Source organism: Tenrec ecaudatus, chromosome 1, assembly GCF_050624435.1.
Source record: "Tenrec ecaudatus isolate mTenEca1 chromosome 1, mTenEca1.hap1, whole genome shotgun sequence".
NCBI classification, from domain to species: domain Eukaryota; kingdom Metazoa; phylum Chordata; class Mammalia; order Afrosoricida; family Tenrecidae; genus Tenrec; species Tenrec ecaudatus.
The window spans coordinates 31,674,370-31,692,839 of record NC_134530.1 but is presented as its reverse complement, the minus strand read 5'-3'; the positions used below and the strand labels follow the sequence as shown (position 1 = coordinate 31,692,839).

At 45.2% G+C, this 18,470-nt stretch overlaps 1 protein-coding gene across 1 annotated transcript in view; it reads right to left on the bottom strand.

Annotated features, from left to right (window-relative positions):
- The window catches only part of CAMTA1 (calmodulin binding transcription activator 1), a 1,074,576-nt gene that overhangs the window by 13,798 nt on the left and 1,042,308 nt on the right, over positions 1-18,470 (bottom strand). Inside the window, exons 12-22 of the mRNA XM_075550584.1 lie at positions 15,377-15,531; positions 11,954-12,150; positions 11,482-11,560; positions 10,972-11,287; positions 9,848-10,032; positions 7,178-7,365; positions 6,227-6,473; positions 5,144-5,215; positions 2,804-2,824; positions 1,185-1,378; positions 102-176 (exon numbers count right to left, since the gene is read on the bottom strand). Coding sequence (XP_075406699.1) covers positions 102-176; positions 1,185-1,378; positions 2,804-2,824; positions 5,144-5,215; positions 6,227-6,473; positions 7,178-7,365; positions 9,848-10,032; positions 10,972-11,287; positions 11,482-11,560; positions 11,954-12,150; positions 15,377-15,531 — 1,729 coding nt within the window. The remainder of the gene's footprint in view (positions 1-101; positions 177-1,184; positions 1,379-2,803; positions 2,825-5,143; positions 5,216-6,226; positions 6,474-7,177; positions 7,366-9,847; positions 10,033-10,971; positions 11,288-11,481; positions 11,561-11,953; positions 12,151-15,376; positions 15,532-18,470) is intronic.

Genomic DNA, 18,470 nt, shown 5'->3' with positions numbered 1-18,470 from the left:
GGGGTTAGCTTGGTGTGCCCGGGTGTCAATGGCTGGGTAAGAGCATTATGGCTGCTTTGTTATTCTCCAGGAGGGCCAATGCAGAGAGAGAGTCAAAGTACCTGTGGCGACAGCGGCGGAGGAACCTCATTATTTTTCGAGCAGCTTGGTCCTGCTTTTTGGTTAGCAAACTGCTCCTGAAAAAAGCCAGAGAATGGTTGTCACAAGAAGGGGTCTCTGTAAAGCCTGGTGGGCACAAGCCGAAAGCTGGTCATTGGGGAGAGGCCTCCTACCGGCTACAGCCCCCCAGGCTGATCCAAGAGCCCAAGCAGGGCTGCTCTTCTAGGGTGGTGTTTGGGCATCTCCGGGGGAGGCGGGGGCAGGGGGGGTGGTGAGGAGGAGGGAAAGAAAGGGGAGCCTATGCACACCTCTACCTCAGTTCATCGGCAAGATGGGAAAACAAGATGTCATTCCATGGCCCTTCACAATATCTGATACGCTCACTTGGATGGAAAGGCCACTGAGCAGGCTTTCTGGGTCTAGAAATCCTCTCTGCTGAATTAGAGAGTCTCTTTGGAGCATTGTTTTGCTACGTTTTAAAAATCAATGATGTTCATTTGATTAAAGGCTTTCATTCTACTCTCCAGAATGCAATCACTTCACTCTAACTCCTTTTCTGGGAATCCTGGCGGTGCTAGGGCGAAGGGCTTGGCTACTAAAGAAAAGGTTGGCAGTTCAAACCCAGGAGTCACTCCTTAGGAGAAAGGTGTGGCTGTCGGCTTCCCTGTAGATGTCAGTCTTGGAAACCCTGCAGGGCGCAGTTCTACAAGGTTCTGTGGGGTCACTAGGAGTTGTGAATAACTCAAGGTTTCAGCGGAGAGGGGGCAGGTTTGGGTTTAATTACTCTTCCAAGATCTCAGAAGTTCACATTTTTTTAGGATGAAATCTGACATGAGTGGACATTGGATGGGGCCCACAAAATAATTGTGGAGTGGAGATGGGAGAGGGAGGGGAGATAAAGAGACAAAAATAGGTAGACAGGCTTAACTATACAATGGCACACCATCTAGAATGGCCTAAAAAGAGTCGGTGCAAAACACAGACAGACCCTAACCTGCTAGCTGCTAACACGAGGCTGATTCTCCCAGCCATATCAGAGTGCTCTTCTCTGGACAGTGTGGCCTCCGCGAGCCATCTGCACTCACCTGAGTTTCTGTTGTACAATCACGGCTGTCCGGCGAGCCTGCCGTCTCTTACCACACTTCTTATAGCTCCGGTAGTACTTCTGGATCAGCACGGCAGCGCGGCGGCTCTGCTGGAACTTTTTTTGTTCATAGTAACTTCGGAATTTGCTCTGGATAAGGATGGCAGCCTGTGTCATCTTTTTATAAAGTGCGTACTGCAGGGAGACAAGAAGGAGCAGGGCAGTAATAACAGGAGCTTCGCGGCCCCTTTTTAGCATCCGATTCCTGTCCACTGACGAAGGTTCAAGCACCAGCGCGGCAGGCCAGGATTCCTGTCGCCTACCTTTCCAAGATGACAAGTGTTATGTTAAGGGCCTCCGTCAGACAATATACCTTGTTTGAAATGTGCTTTTCGCCCCCAAACCGGAAGAGTTTGCTGTAATCGCTCTCCCGTGCAAAAACTAACTTCAGAAGCTTATATACTTACAAATCTTAAAGTTGCATTCAGGAAGCAGACATCTCAATGTCTAAAAGTAATATTTACAACGGGTTTTAAGCAATTTTAACAGCCATTCTTTTATGGCTCCCTGTTCCCATCACACGTGGGGTGGGGGAGGGGGTGGGGCCTTCAAAAAGTTTGTGGGAAGGTGGAACTAAATGATTTAGGCGCTTTCCCACCATCTTTTTGAAGCCTCCTTTGTACCCACATGCTTCGCAGTCAGCAGGTTATTCCATATGACAATTTCTGACTGAGTTACAAGGTCCCAAATGCAAGGCTTATCATGAAACGCTGACACCTTAAAGCTACATGAACCTGCCAGATTAGCTCTCATTGGCGCAGCCCAGTGGTGGAGCCAATAGCTCAGGAGCCAATACTGACAGCTCTCCATGCGGCCCGCTGCAGAGCTCCACAAGGTGGGGGTGTGGGGGTATGAGGGGGATTTTGTCAGTACCAGTGCGCAGGCACCGAAAATACAGAGCGCTCATATTTTTAAAATGTCATGTCCAAATTTCTGTGAAACAGAATATGACTCTGGGATGAGAAGCTACAATGAATCCCTTTTCCTGAAAGAAGGCAACTTACCATTTTAAGGAAAAGAAAACTCCTTAGAAAATGCCTGCACCTAAGGATCTGCCTTGACACAGGGGGTGGTGGAATGAGGAAGGAGAATGACTTCTCGGGATGCTCAAGCAACAGGACGATTGAGAGAACCTGCGGGCATCTTATCCAACCTGTTCTTCATTTTCACCGTACAAAGTCTGTTAAGACCACTGGACCCTACAGGGCCTCAGTGGCTCTCACCAAATTGGCCCACACGCACTGCCCACTCAGAACCTACTGGGCCACAGTGAGCACGGAGCCGAAGAGGTTGGTTTACTTCATGACTCACTGATCTAACAGGGTGGGGCCTTTAGATTGATAGCCTGATTGCCAAGAATTATTCAAGACAGAACACACTCCAAATGAATAGCGAGATGGCCCCCGGAGGATAGGTGCCCTGGGGTGTGGGAGGCCTGGCAAAGGGAGCATGTGTACTTGATGAATGCACCCCCCTCCTGGCTCTTGTCGGGGTTGGCGATGAGTGTGAAGTTTGTGACTTTGGTGGAATGATTTGTGGGAGGACTTGGTTTATCATTACCTTCAAGGCTATCCATGTCAGCTTGGGGGAAAAACAGAAAATACAAGATTAATGTTAGATTGCTGAATATAATTAAAAAACCAGAACCAATAAAATGCCCAAGAAGGAAAAAAAAAAAGACAAACTGGCTATAGCTAATGCCTTTAAAAAATAATGTCTCCCCTCTTCTGAGTTGTAGACAATATGTTCTTGGGGGGGGATTTTTTAAAAGGACCCCAGTTTTGGAAGAAAAATACCTGCGATAGTCGCACTTCAAGCTGGATTCTGCTGATCGCTAATGTGATGCCTGCTTCTCAGAAGGAAGCCAGTATGGCTCTCTGAGGCCGTGCTACAGTACTGTGGTGTCAGCGTTTACACAATAAACCTTCATTCTCTGGGATCCTGCACTCAACTAGCTACCACTGTGAGGCGGACTTTCCGCTCATGAACAAGACATAAATCTTAGAAAATCCGGGAAAATGGCAACCCGTATCAAAGAGCAGACACAGGTCCTTCTCCAGAGAGCACAAGCCCACATTTCCAATCTGGAGTCCCTGGGTGGCTCGGACAGTGAGCCACCAGGCTGCTCACTGAAAGGCCAGCAGCAGTCCGAGTCCACTCAGAGACGCCGCAGAAGACAAGCCTGGCACGCTACTTCCCAATCAGCCATTTAGAAAAGGCAACTGAGCAAAGTTCTGACATACAGGGATGGCCGTGAGTTGGACTTAATGGCAACTAATTCTGTATTCTATAGCTTAACATTCACTCTTCCTTATGTAAAAGCTTTATGTCCAAGCCAAGACTAACCCAATAAGATGGCGGTACCGAACTTTATCATACCAACAAGTCAAGACTCAAGGGGGCGGGGGGCTGTTTCTTCAGAAGAGGCGCCCTTGCATGTTATGAGAGGTTAAGTGTTCAACTACTAACTGAAAGGTTGGCCATTCAAATGCCAAGAGGCACCTCTGGAGAAAGGCCTGGCGATCTAATTCCAAAAGGTCCCAGCTCGGGCACCTGACAGAGCAGTCCAACTCTGCATGCACAGGTTGCCATGGGCTGGACTCGCCCCCTGGCAACAGGTTGGTGGGCGTTGGTACTCATGCTGGCAGGCTAACCTGAAGAAGGGTGGTGAAAATGGCTGCCCAACACAAAGAAAGCAATCACTGAACTGGCAGCGGTCTGAATAACTTTTTAAAACATCTCAATTAGGCAAATTAATTTTTACATTCTACAACTATTTCAATGATTATAAAGCTCTACTATTTAATTTCTCAGAGCCTCGGCTTCTTCCTCTTCATCAATTAGAGATGAACCTTTGCAGGCACAGCTGAAGATGGTGTGGTGCAAGTCCGGTTCCAGATCACCGCAATATAGCAAGGATTGAAAAGAAGCCCAGCACGATGCTTTTGGTTTCCTATGAGAGTGTTGCTCACCCTCGCCGGTAGTCTCCACGGGTGTAACAGCACTAGGGAAAAGCCTGAAGCATTATGAGAGTCACCAACAGTGACACAGAGTCACGAAGTAAGCACATGCTGTGGGGGAAAATGGCTGGTAGGCTCGCTCGACGTGGGGTTGCTGCAGACCTTCCATCTGTAAAATTCTCAGTATCTGCCAAGTGCAATCAGGCACAGCACGATGAAATGAGGGAGCCTGTTCGGAGACTATCTTCCCAGTGTAAATGAGACGATGGATCCGAAGGTTCTCGTGTACAGTGAAAGACCCAGCCAAGGGGGAATGCGCTTTCCCCTTCTCTCACGGCAGTGATGCATCCTGACAGCTTCTTCTAGGAACAATCCTTCTGTACAGGAGTACTCAGCTAGTCTCGAAACTTTTAACTAAGGAACATGGAAGTCTTTTAAGATGCGCCAAGCTTTTTAAGACTTTCAAGGACGTTTATATTTTGTGGGTCAAGTAGAAGCTGACGGGGGTGTGGGGAGAAATCCAAAGACCACATAGTTCCAATGTTAAAGGGAACAGCCAGTATTTTCCATCTCCAATCACTAGAACCAACTTCCTGGAGTTCTGTTGTTAGTACAGGTAAAATTACTGGACTATAGAGCTTCACTTCAAGCATAAACGATATTCTTGGTATCAGAATATATTCCAGATAGGTGATAATCCTAACCGGCCAAACATTTAAACAGAAATTACTTAGTGGCATATGTTTAGCTGAAGATGGTTTATTTTATTTCTCTGGAATGTTTTCCTCTGACTTTTAGCCAAAAGCAGCAATTCAATTAGTTCATGGTCATCAAGTATTGAATGTGGTGCTCTTTCACCAGCTACACACCAGAATCCTAGTGGCCTGGTGTGGTCTTGGCAGTCCACACTCTCCTACTGTGACACAGAATTGTGGTTTACCTGTTTATATTTCCTGTAACAACGCTGAATGACAGCAGCAGCCACTTCTTGCTGTTCCCGCAAGGGTCGGCCCTGAAGGTAAAGTGAGAGGAACAGAAGTGGTAATGATTTAATATAAGGAATGTCAGCTTTCTGGAAGCTGCAGTACTCATTGAACTGGATGCTCTTAGAACTGAAACCCAGCTTATCAAAATAACTTTGAAATTTAATTATAAAGTTAAATTAGGAAAAATAAATGTACAGGATTAAACTTCCAACTAGCCTTCCTCCTAAACAAAATCACATTTGGGAAGTAGGAGGGCTAAAATATACTTCATTTTAGAAGTATTGAGCAAAGTGTGTATTGGCTTACTATAGTAACTAGCTTTTTAAATCTGGAAACATGCTATATTCTGTGTTTTGTTCTTAAACGTGAAAAATCTGTGCTAACTGACCCCTTGGCTGTTAAAATGCAAGGCATGCACTGGTGCCAAGTTTACTTCTGGGCATGCACCATCTGCATTTATGCAGACCAGTGTGTCGGATTAGTGCAAAATGTGCATGCTACTTCCAAGATGACATGTTATCGCTATACTAATACTATTTGGCTTTGTGAATTGTCAGATTTCAAAGGTCTTTTGTAAGGTAATCCCCACAATTCTACCTTTGGGTCAATGACTAATGGCTTTGGAAGGTCAGAGGCCCCTTCAGGAAACTGAAAAAGGTCATCAATGCTTTCCCCACCAAAATACACACATGGAAGCTCTGCCATGTCCCCTTAAAGCTTCCTGGGCTGCTTGAAGTCTGCCCACCGGCCTTAGAGAAGTGGAAAATGCCTGCTTTAGGTAAAAAGTTCATTATGGCGGAAGTGTCAACTTTATGCTAACAAAATATCCACTGTCGTTACCATCACACTATCACTTAGTTCTTTTACTAAAGCTTCTGAAGATTAGGAATAACTTCATGTGAAAGAACTAAAATAAAAATACTATTAACGCAGAGGGAAAAAACAAAGAAATTCTACCTATTTTAGTTTGAATATGTCTGACTTCATCGCTCATGCCTGATCTTAAAAATGTCCCAATTATCAAGACTCTATTTTACCTTGTATTTCCGGAAAGCTGTCTGGACAAGCCTGGCAGCTTCATAGAGTTCTCTCTGCTCATGATCAGACAGGGTTAGCTGAGCAAACTCATTCTCTACCTTCTCACTGGTAGATGCAGTTAGGAATTCAGACCAATCTGCTGCAGAGGGAAGGCTAGGTTTCTCAAAAGCTATTTCACTGACTGGCGAGCCTACGGGGCTCAAGCTGGTATTAGAAGAAGGGGTTAGCGGTTCATTATATGAACTTCTGAAACAAGAGGAGAAAGAGAAACGGGAGATTAAGGACTGATTTGCACGATCCTGAACATATTAACTAAGAGCAGGATGGCATCCATCAGGAGCCACTTGGACTATCAAGAGTATACCTTCATTCAGTCAGATAAGTTGCTCAACAGTTAAACAGACTTTAACTGTCCTTCAATTAGGTCCATTAAGTTCATACTGTTACAAGTAGATCCACTCCGACACATGGAGACTCCATGTACATCAGAGTAGATTTGTACTCCACACGGTTTTCAATGACTGGTTTTTCGGATGCAGACCACGAAGCCGGGCTTCCAATGTGCCCCTGGGTGGACCTGAACTTCCAACCTTTCAGTTAAAAGCCAAAGCGTGGTTAGCCAAGTCTGCACCACCCAAGGGCTCCATCAATTACTACAGGAAAAACTAAGCCCATTAAGTTTGATCCTCATTGCATTTCAATGGAATTGGGAAGAGAAAGCAAATGGTTCGGTGTTTACAAGCTTTCATATGGGGAGAAAAATCACTGTGGAGGCGAGAGCATGAGCTGAGCTCTGAAAATGACAACACAATTCTTCCCTAGAGCTTTTTTTTTTCTTTCCTTAATAAGACTCCATGTTATAGAGTATTAATCAAGCAGACGGAGTCACTCATACCTCTAATTACACCCAAGAATGCACCCTAGGGGCTGACCTGTGGAGTTTTACTGACCTGATCTGGGCAGTATTTGGCAGATGATCGACATCAGCTAAGTAACTGGCCAGCCAGCTCATGGTACTACTAATAGAAGTGGTGTCCGTTCTTTCCAGTGCTGAAGACGCCATGGGCACAAAACTCTCCTGCTTAATTCGGTCAGGAGTGGCTTCAATAATGTGTTCTGCCAAGGTTATCATGTTCACCTGGGGAAGTTCATGGAGCACTTAGGTTAGGAAGAAACCTTACAAGTTACCCAGCCCTCTCTCCAAATGAAGCAAAATCTCACTTAAAGTTACTACACAATTCCTCCAAACACGTAGAGCTCCCAGAAAGTGTTGTCTCCAAATCCTTTACTCAAGTCTTGACGAACTTCTGACATGTGCCTAGTTTCTATTCTGAGCTAGAATCAACCACTTAGACCAAGCGGTTCTTGAGTAAGTTATATTACCAATGTGATATTATCATTGATCTAACCAATATGAACCTCCACTCCCATTTTACCTGCCTAGAGACTCTAGTTTTGAAAGGAATGACGTCAATGTGCTCAACCCTAGAGGACAGCAAGATTGAGCTAAGCTAATATGGGAAGCCTCTTCTTGATTTCCCAGCCACATGGAAATAGTCAATAAATCAAATGGCACCTGGCACTAGGATAATCTGCTGCAAAAGACCTCTTTAAAGCAAAGATGTCACTGTGAGGACTAAGGTGTGCCTGGCCCAAGCCATGGTGTTTTCCATTGATTTACATGAATGTGAAAGCTGAACAATGAATGAGGGAGATCAGAGAATAAGCCTTGCCTCTGAATCACGGTGTTGGTGAAAAGTGTTAAACATATCATATCATGGGCTGTTTGAAGAACAAATAAATCTGTTTTCGGAGGAGTACAGCCATTGTTCCTTAGAAGCAAGGATGGCATGAATTCAGACATGTTGTCAGGAAGAACTGTCCCTGTAGGACATCATGCTTAGTAAAGTGTAAAGTCGGTGAAAGAGGTGAGACTTAAATAAGATGGACGGACCCAGTGGGTGCAACAATGGGCTCAAACGTAGCAACGATTGGTAGGATGGTATAGGGCTAAGCAGTGTTTCATTCTGTTGCTCATGGTGGGGGAGGGAGGTGCCCATGAGTCAGAACTGACTCAAAGCCACTTAAAAATCATCACAATGTGTAGCTAGGGAGGGGTACCAGTGATCCTCCCCTTAGTGGGTGGTTTTCATCATGGTCTGTCAATTGATTAAATTTAACTTTTATACTGTAAATCTGGTTTTGTTTTATAGTTTATTATATTTATACATTTTGTTCTACATTGTTTTGCATTGATATCTGACATGTGTTCCATCAGGAATTATTAAAATAAGGTTTGGCAAACTGTACTTGGTAAACCAAATAAAGCCAGCCACCTGTTAATGTAAACACAGACGGTCCCTGGCTTATAATACATTTGAGTTATGATGAATTGCACTTTTTGGTGCACATCTTACTGCTATTAGCATGTACTAAGTACAATGTTGCGATGCATAATTTGTGTTCACATGCCAATCCCTAAAGACAAGCTAAGATTGGATTTATAAAGATACTGATAATAAAAGGCAATAATTAATGAAGCCATGCCTTATGAGAGCTACTTATTAAGTTTTATTGAAATACAACCAAATTGATTCATTTGAGATTGTCTAAGGATGCCTCAGTGAGACAGACTGACACAGTAGCTGGCACAGTGTGCCCGACTACAAGAATGCTTGTGACGGTGGCACAGCACCAGGCAAGGCTTCCGTCTATGTGCGCAGGGTCGCTATGAATCAGAGCTGGCTCGAGGGTCCCCAACACCAAGGCTGATTTGGGGCTGTAATGGCATACTGCGTAGTCATGATTTTCACCCTGTGCTGCTATATCCAAGGGCTGGCAGGAAGAGGTGAGCTAAGCCTGCATTCAAGCTGCTGCCAGGTAGGGTGTGATGGTGCAGGTGACTCTCACTGCAGCCCTTCTATCCACATGGGTGCTCTCGAGCGACACCCTGTTCTAGTGGGGGTAAAATTTTTTCCTTTTACACTTGAGCTCTATCAATGGGCCACTGAAAAGAAGGGGAGTAAAACCCACATTCTTAGGTCCCGTCCATATAGTTTGACTAATGGAATAAACTTGCATAAGAGCCCAAGCTCAGGTTATCATCACCTTATCTTTATAACAAATGTACTATCCTAAGAGGATTCTTGATTTTCTGAATTTACTCAGGCCAGTCCATTATCCCATGGTGTAGTTCACTCTACCGTATGAGAACTTGACATCATAAATGGCCTTTATGAAAACTAAGTGGTGACGATGCCAACCAGTCACTCAGATAAGCCTGATTTTACAACTCTTCATAGGCTTCCTGCCCTAGCGAATCTCACAGGCTTGCTTCTGTAATAACTAGTCATGAGCACAGTGAAATAAATGGCTCTGTCTGCAAGCAGGAAGGAGGAGCTGGTACACAGAAGTCAGGCGGGCTTTCCTGAGACCTGAGCCGCTGGTTCACAATGCTGGATCTGTTGCATGAAAACAAAGTCCCAAGTAGAGACGGCAGTGGAGCAGTCTTCCTACAGAACACCAGGCTTCTAATCTTTGACCGGTGAGAAATTTAATGACCTTTGAAATTGGCTCTCAAGCTCAAGGGCACAATGCGGCAGCCGCCTCCGCAGGCTTACCTGGATCTCGTCCATGGGCTGTGAGCATTCTTCGCTTTCTGTACTATCCCGGTAGGACCCCATCTCTGTATTCACCACCTCTCTGTTAGCCATCATCAGGACACTCATTGGTTCCCGGGGACGCACCTGTGAAGGTGCTGCATCCTTTCCTACACTGGTCCCCTTCGGATTGCCAGTCACCTGTACTGTAGACACACCAACGTAAAGATCTTTGGAATTCCACTTTACTACAGGCTGAGATCCAGAGGCTTGGAATCCTGCAGTGTCTGGAGTGGGAGGGGAGAGTTCCCGGCTGTAGTCCCTCACTCCTTCACTGGGGCTGATTGTCTCGGGGTCAGACTGCTTAGAACTAGGGTTCTGCTTCCTGATATTTGGCTGTTCCAGACTCAGTGCAGTGGACAGCAGCTTCTCCTGCCTTGCCTGGAAGTACTCAGGGTTCAATTTATGCTTTTTGGGAGCTGGATAATCTTTGTGGCTCTCACTGCTGTAGTAATTAGAGGGTTCAGACCGAGGTCTTCTCAGCTCTGAAAAGTACAGTAGAAAGGATAGTCAGGTCAGGTGATAAGATTAGGAATCCTAAAGAGTTAACACTTTCTCTAAGCCTGAGAGACACAAAGTGCAAAGCCGGAACTCAAGACATGTCCCTCTTACTTAAATCTTCCCCAGCAGCATTTATTGGACTCAGGCAACCTTCCTCCCAAAAATCTGTATTCCTTATATGGACATAGAATTGTTTTTTTTTTCTACATGATTCTGAGCGGCATTATGCATTCTTGAAGGAGCCCTGGTGGCGCAGTGGGTTGTAAGTTGGACTGCTAGCCTCAAGGTCAGTCATTTGAAACCACCAGGCATTCCACAAAAGAAAGACAAGGCTGTCTGCTCCTGTAATGATTTACTGCCTCAGAAACCCACGGGGGCAGTTCTACTCTGTCCTAAAGGGTTACGAGGAGGCAGTCGACTCAACAGCAGTGGATATGGAATTTGGATGGATTCTTGACTCGAAAAATGAAAATCAGAAGCAGCAAAATAAATAAACCTAGAAGTAGGTGGCTAGCCTAGAGACTTTTCTGAAGGCAAATGGGAAAGCGGTCAGGCTCCAAGCGGGAGTGATTTTGATGACCTACCTGGATTGGTACTTGCAATGACAGTGACTCCTTTGGGAATGTCTGGAGAGCTGATGGCATCACTGTGCCACTGGGCCATCCAGCTATCTGCATGAGGTTCTTCGCTTGGAGGGCAATGGATTCTGGGATTCTGCCCCAGCTGAGCCTGCTCATCTCTCTGCAGGTGCTCCAGACACTCTGCTAACTTCACATGACCCCTTGACCGGGCAATCCCCAAAGGCAGCCTTCCTAGAGAGTCTGGAATAGAGATGGCCCGGCGGTCCCACTTATACAGCACAACAGCAGCTTCCAGGTGCCCTAGGGCGCACGCCCACATCTAGAAGACAGAGAAGGACAAAACACGCTTTTCAATGACAGTACAAGCACTGACAACTTGGCCATGGTTGGCAACCTCGAAGATGTTATACGTTATTGGCATCCTGAAGTATCTTTGTTAAGTGTCTTATGTCAGTGGGGGGATAACAATGGGAACTAGGCTTATCCCTCTGAATTAATTAGTCTGTCACTTACCAGAGGAGTACAGGAGAAGTGATCCACATTCAAGGGGTCAACTTCCAGTTCCAAATCAATGCTATCTGCATGCTTTGTGCTGTAAGGGAGAGCAGCCGAAATTACTGCACAATTTATTCTGTGTTAAGAGAAATAACAGTATGCTATAAAATGTTATTTAAACCCAATAAAGATGAAGCCATCACATCCTTGATGTGAGGAAGCACTAGCTTGAGTTTCTTAAGTAGGGCTGGGCTCTCGATCTAGCCAGTGGTCTACAGAATAACACCCAACTTTTCCAAGTGGGTATCTAGCTCAGTATTGCTCAGGCAGAAGTTCATAACAATCTCTTGGAAACTGTCCTCAGAGCCAGCCCTTAACTCCAGCTACAAAACTGACCGACCGGCCGGATTTCCCTCTACTCCTGGGGATGCCCAAGCGGAAGCTGCATGCATGCTGAGGAGCACCACGAGTCGCAGGCACCGAGCCTTACCGCCATTTGATGAGGGTCTGGATCAGGGTGGCGTAACCCTGGGCAGCAGCCAGGTGTAAGAGGGTCATTCCACGGAAAGTCTTTGAATGGATCAAATGCTTGGACTTCGCCCAGCAGGCTCGGCTCATCATCTTCTCACACACAACGACCACGCGGCTCTCAAAGCAGCTCCCCAAAGTCCCAGTCCCCGAAGCACACTGTTAGAAAAAAAGCTCATGATATGATCTGACTTTTCATAACACTGGAGGGCTTACAGGCCCTCCAGTAAGGCAGCATGTTCTGATGTAGGGGAGACAAACGACTTGTGATTAGCAACTCAAAGTGAAACCGAGACTAGAACGTAGCTAGTTTTAGCCCCGCTGCATGTTTTCTGTAGTGGTGGCACAGGGTCATTTTCCACAACTCCCCCAACATCCGAGTCTATCTAGTACAGCTGACCCTCTGATGATGAATTTCATGCTGACCCATCTCAGGAAAAGTGGGCACTGTTGTCTCAGGCTTTCAACAGAGGCATACTCTCACCCACTTTAGGAGGCTAGAATTGGAAGTCAGGGTGTCTGTCTGGGAAGGCTTTCTTTCTGTCAGCTCTGTGAGAAGATGCTGTCTCCTTTTAACATCTGTGAGCTCAGTGTCCCATGGAAATCTACATGTGTATGGATATCAGCCTTCCCCTGGGTCACGGAAGTTCTCAGCACAGGAACCCTGTGTGCCCGAAGGAGGTGCCCTTCTTCCAGTTCCTCTCTCTGCTGAGACCACGTTCTCTCTCCATCTGCTCATTTCTCTCTTGTACGATTAAAACAGGTGCAGGCCACACTCCAGTAAAATTCCTCTTAAAGGGGATCAGGCGTGAGACCTGAACAAGGGTGGTGAGTAACTAAGAGAAATACACCACACCCTACTCCTGCCTCGTTAATACGGCAACCATAACTTAGAGCGACACCTCATTAACCACAAGCTGAGGTCAGGATTTAAAAGGTATCATACAACGGAAGATAAGCACACAATACTGAGAATTATGGCCTCATCAGGTGACATATTTTTTGGAAGGCACTATTTAATCAATAACAACTGCTCATTTCTTTTAGGTGGCTCTGGCCCCCTAGTTGCAGTCAACATTATCGGTAGTCAATTCTGAGAGAAAGCACAGGAGGGCTGCTTTCCTAATGCGGCCATTTGGGCATCACATGGATCAGAGATGCCTTTAACTTCTGTGAAGGAAAGTTGAAGTCACTTAAATGTGGTCCCCCCCCCCCACCTCTTATAAAGACATATTTCAAAGAAGCCCATCATAGTGCGGTCCTTTGGACAAAGTCCAGAGAGGAGTAGACTGGGAAAACCATTCGGGATCTTGAACTGCTGTGTGTTAGTAATAACAATAGCCTATGGATCTCTGAGGTCTGCTCCCCAGCTGAGCATGGGGCTGGAGCAGGAACAAATTGGGCTGTGTTGTGTTGGGCAGGCTGACTCCATCGCAGCTAAGGAGACCAACAACCATAAAGGTCTGTAGGAAAGAGAAGTGTCTCCTTGATGCTTAATACTCCCCCAAATAAATGGCACTCCTAGGCCAGTTCTCACCCCTCGTGGTGTTTCAAAGTACTTTTTTTGCTGGTAATAAACCTCATAAAATTCAATTCCTACAGAAATACTGCTGCTCCTAATTGTGCTTTGTTTATTAATCTAAAATGAAATGTCTCTGAAAACAAGAAGCTGTTGAAGCGTCATGTCTTCCTCCCAGAGGAACAAAAACATCTTAGAGGCGCAACTTAGCAAACTGGAGCCTGCAGTGGCCAGCTGTGACTCAAAGGCCCGGAGACCCTACTCCACACATGCCAATCACACCACAGTCACGAGAACACGGAGCTCGTCGGGAAGGGAACCGGGAGAGACCTTTTTGCTATTGTTGGCACTCAAAGACCATAGACACTGTCCCTCTCACGTAAGGCAAACAGCCATCTCGTCAAGCCGATGGAAAACATTCACAAGCAATTGGTATGGGATGAGATTATGAGAGGGTAGTTCTCCATATGCCATCTTTGTTGGTGAAAGGCAAAGACTGCTATAGAAACTTAATTTAACTACTTTCTGTTATAGCCATTACTACTTCTGTAAAACTTGGTATCCATTGAAAGAAAAGCCTGTATTCGCCTTGAGAATATTTTACTGTGTGCCAAAACTTTCTATTTTCACTGATTTCTGGAGAGAGAAGCAAGAAGAAAAGTCAAGGAAAAAAGAGGCTAGGTTTTTAGATATGATATACTATTTTTTGTTTTGTTATTATGATTAAAAATACTGCTGATACTTGATATTTAAAGACCATAAAACTCTTATTGTTCATCTACAATAAGTAACCATCCAAAAGAAATCATCATTTATCTTTAAGAGAGAAAAGGAAATTGCACTTTTAGGCAATGGTTCAGTAATGGCCGTAAGAAACACGACTAGTCCCTTTAACTTCATCTCTAGGGTCTCTTGAAAATAATAATTTTTGCCTAAGAGACTTAACAAAAATGAAGTTTCTTAATTAAGTTTCTATAAAGTCTCCCAAACGAATGGGACTCTAAAACAACGGTTGGTCATTTCCTGGCACTTGGCTATCCAAGTCGGTTTATGGAAGAGCACTTGTGAACGAAGGCACAATATACACTGTTGTTTGTTCTTGAATAATTACAGAAACTCTGCCTCAGGCTCCTTTCCTACTGATCTCCTTGAGTTTAAAAGGCTTAGGAATTACTGAAAACAATTATGTTTTATAGTTAAACTTAAAATAGGGATAGAATACACAAAGCAGACATGCTCAGTTTAATTCTGTGTCCTAACAGATTGGAGTCACCATTTGGCTTCTACTTTGCCACCGAGTACCCCCGGGTTCCACTGCAGGTAGCAGCAGTAATGTGAAACCAGTGGGATGACTCGGGGAATCAAACCTGCTGCTTTTGTCTCAGAGACCCTACAGGACAAGCAGAACAGCCAGGAGGGTTTCCAGGTCGGGACCTTTAGAGAAGCGACTGCCCCATCTTTCCCCACAGAGCACCTGGTAGGTTCACACCACCATCCTATTTCTCAGCAGGGATTACCCACTGCTGCCAAATTGCCGCAGTCTCAGAGCAACCCGGACAGAGCAGAACTGTTCCCTGGGGTTTCTGAGACTAAATGTCCGAGGGGCAGACAACCTCATCTTTCTGCACCCAGGAAACCTGATAGGCTAGATGACTTGCAGTTAGCAGCCCAACACAGAGCTAGGTAGAGCCCATCAGCGACAAGGCCCACTTTCCGAAGGTTCTTTCATAGCACTAAGATTATAATACGGTATTTAGGAGCAGAGGTATGGCAGAGCACTACCTTGGATTTTCTGCTTACGTCTGGGAATGAGAACTACACAGAGAAACTGTACAGACTGCCTCACCAGTCGATCAAAATGCTTACCTGAGCTTGACTAGCTCCACTGCCACTCCCATTGCCACCTCCACTGCTCCCTCCTCCTCCAGCCCCCTGTTTGTGCTGCTGGGATCCTGTCATCTCAGCCATCCTCCTTTCCATCTGCTCCAGTCGTTCTAGGATGGACATCCTGAATTGGTTATCTAAGATGGAAAAGGAGTAAGAGTGAGGTTGTGTTCAGGAAGAAAAATGGTTAGCATGGAGCCTGTTCAAGCTTGCAGGACTGGCATCCGAGACAGACTGTCATTAACCAAGTCACAGAGACGTGCCCTGGCTTGGTCTCCCGTCACAGCAGTGAGTCGCCACCTCACACAAGACTACAACATCTACAGTTGGCCCAAGTTCTGAGCTAAAGGAACATGCAGCTCCTTTGTTGACCATTCTGTTTGAGGTTTTGGCACCTCGTTTCTTTTTTGAATCCCCCAATGCAATGCCGAAGAGACCTGGAAGATGGGCTCCTAGAGTGCCCGATTACGTTAAATTGATGGGGAAAGCAACTGCCGGGGAGGGCATGCTTAGCAAGAAAGGAAGGGAGGGAAAGGAAATGTAGTTCCTTTTTTACCCACTGAGTTTTTACGACACACACAAAAAACAGATTTTATTACTTCCCGATCCGGGCATTGTATTGTTCACTGCCTGAAACTCTTACACATTTCTTTTGACTCGTGACTCATGTTACCAGAGACAAACATAAACAGGCACCTCATATCTACGTAAAACACCATCGGGGCCTGGCCTTATTGATGGAGTTAAATGAGACAGAGAAAAGGTTTGTGATTCTGTATTTCTTTACTTAGAATATACTCTCTACATTCGTGCATTTACACTCACATGCACACACATGCACATACACATATATTATAGGTAGGTTACATATATATATTTAAATAAAAGGAGCTAGTCATTATTAAACTCGGGAGCGCAGATGTTCACTCACATTTGAGTGATCATGAAAGAAAAGGCATTTCGTCCTCCAGTGCAGTCAGAGAAGAAAACTGGGCATGGTGATTAAGGAGTACAGGCATGGGGGTAAGGATGGTAGGATTTAGACAAGTCAACGGCCAGACAAAGTGCATTTTAGGGCTAAATCAGATTCTAGACTACCCAGAGACACCTCAGAAGAAAGATCTGGTGATCAACTTACAAAAACACAGCCAGTGAAAAAGCTATGAAGCACAGACAGTCCTATTCTGACACACTTGGGGTCACGATGTGTCAGAACTGACCTGATGGCAGCTGGAGGTGCTGGGAAGTTGGTCAAAGAGCTGTGGCAACCCATTTCTTACTCAAACTGACAATGGGATAGTTATGTTCAAAATCCAGCCTTTCTCAAAATACATTTCATGATGTGAATCACCAAAAGGGGCAATCTAGAAAAGTAGTGTTTTATCAGTGTTCTTTTCCATCCTAATTATAAATTCCAAGTGAATCGTATAAATTCTATAGGTGCTAGCATTCTACTTGAGATAAAACAGGCAGAACACTAATATTTCTAGAATGCTTTGTATAGGCCAGTATGCCCCCATCTATAGGGACTCCTTTATTCCTAACAATCGTATGATAGATAGGTACAGCTGTCCCATTTTAACCACTTTGTCTGCTAAGGACAGACAAATTGCTAGCCTGCTAACCTGGCGGGTTATGCGCTGGGTTGGTCACTGCAAGGTCAGCCATTCACCACCGGCTGCTCTAAGAGAGAAAGACAGGTGCTCTGCTCCTGGAAAGGCTCAGTCTTGAAAACCCACAGGGACAGGGCTGCTATGAGTCAGCACTGACTCAATGGCACCAAGCTTGGTTTTTGGAGTCTAATCACTACACAACAGGAAGGAAAAGTAGACAACGTTATGGAAAGAGACAGTCCCAGCATTAGCCAGTTTGGCACCCAGGGGATCAGCTTGAATAAAAACATAGTAACTACTAGTTTGACTGGAAAAATGTCAATACCAACGTAGTAATAAATTGATTTCACTGTATGAGACCACAAAAGCAGGAGGAGGAAGGCTGTTTACCCGGAGTCACAGTATTAATTAGGAACATTTACGGAAAACCTCTTGATCTTTTCAAGGAAGGGCAATTATCTTGGTTCCAGCATCACATGAACAGACACACATGGCCAATTGTTGAGGAGCCTGGCATACAGGATCTTCATGGCCTAGTCATCAGTGGGGAGAGGAATCCTGCATAAACACTGGACATGTAGTTTTCATCCTGTGTTCATTAAAGATACACACAAAATAAGGGTCTCGATACTAGCCCTCATGAGATCATTGAGGATATGGGTCCTGTACCAAAATGTGGTGAGGAAAGCAGATGCTGCCTAAATATCAGAAAAAAAAAAAGCTGGGACTTCAAAGGCTTATCTTAAAATAGCTGCCACTGCTGTGAGACGTCAGCTCAGTCTGCATGGAGAAGCACACCAGCCTGTGATCCCAGGGTTGCAGAAGGCTCTGGATGCCAATGAAAGCCCCGGACCAATTTCCACAGTCCCCACGTGGGCTAAGTCTACACCGAACTCCCTCAAACCATTGACCAGAGATGTGAATAGTTAGGTCCTCGGAGTGCACTGGAAAAGGGGATTACTGTAGATATAGTGAGCTTATAACTTAACATCTTACCAAATGCTTTCCATTTTGACCGATTTTTAACTTCTAGTTATTATTTTCTGCTTTCTTTTGGATTTAAATCTGTTTTATTTTGTTGTGGCTGGCGAGGTCTGATTTTCTTTATATGAAATTCAGGGAGGGTAAATCTATGGAGACAGTAACTAGATAAATACATTCTTGGGGTTATGACAGGGTCGGCTGGGGGGAAATAGGGAGTTCATAAAATGGACACAAGAATGAAGAAAATTGATTGTGGTGATGACTGTACAACTCTTCGGAAAACATTTAAACCATTGAATTGCATCGTACATGAAGTGACGTCAGTAAAACACGAGAAAAACGACTACAGGGGTGGCACAAGGAACCTCCAGGAAACTAACAGTGGCCAGAAGGCAGGTCTCCTCCACTCGAGGGCAGCCTGAGTCTAAGTTTACCTGGCAGGTAGCCCTCGATTCAGAGCAGCGAGGCATCCTTTGCTG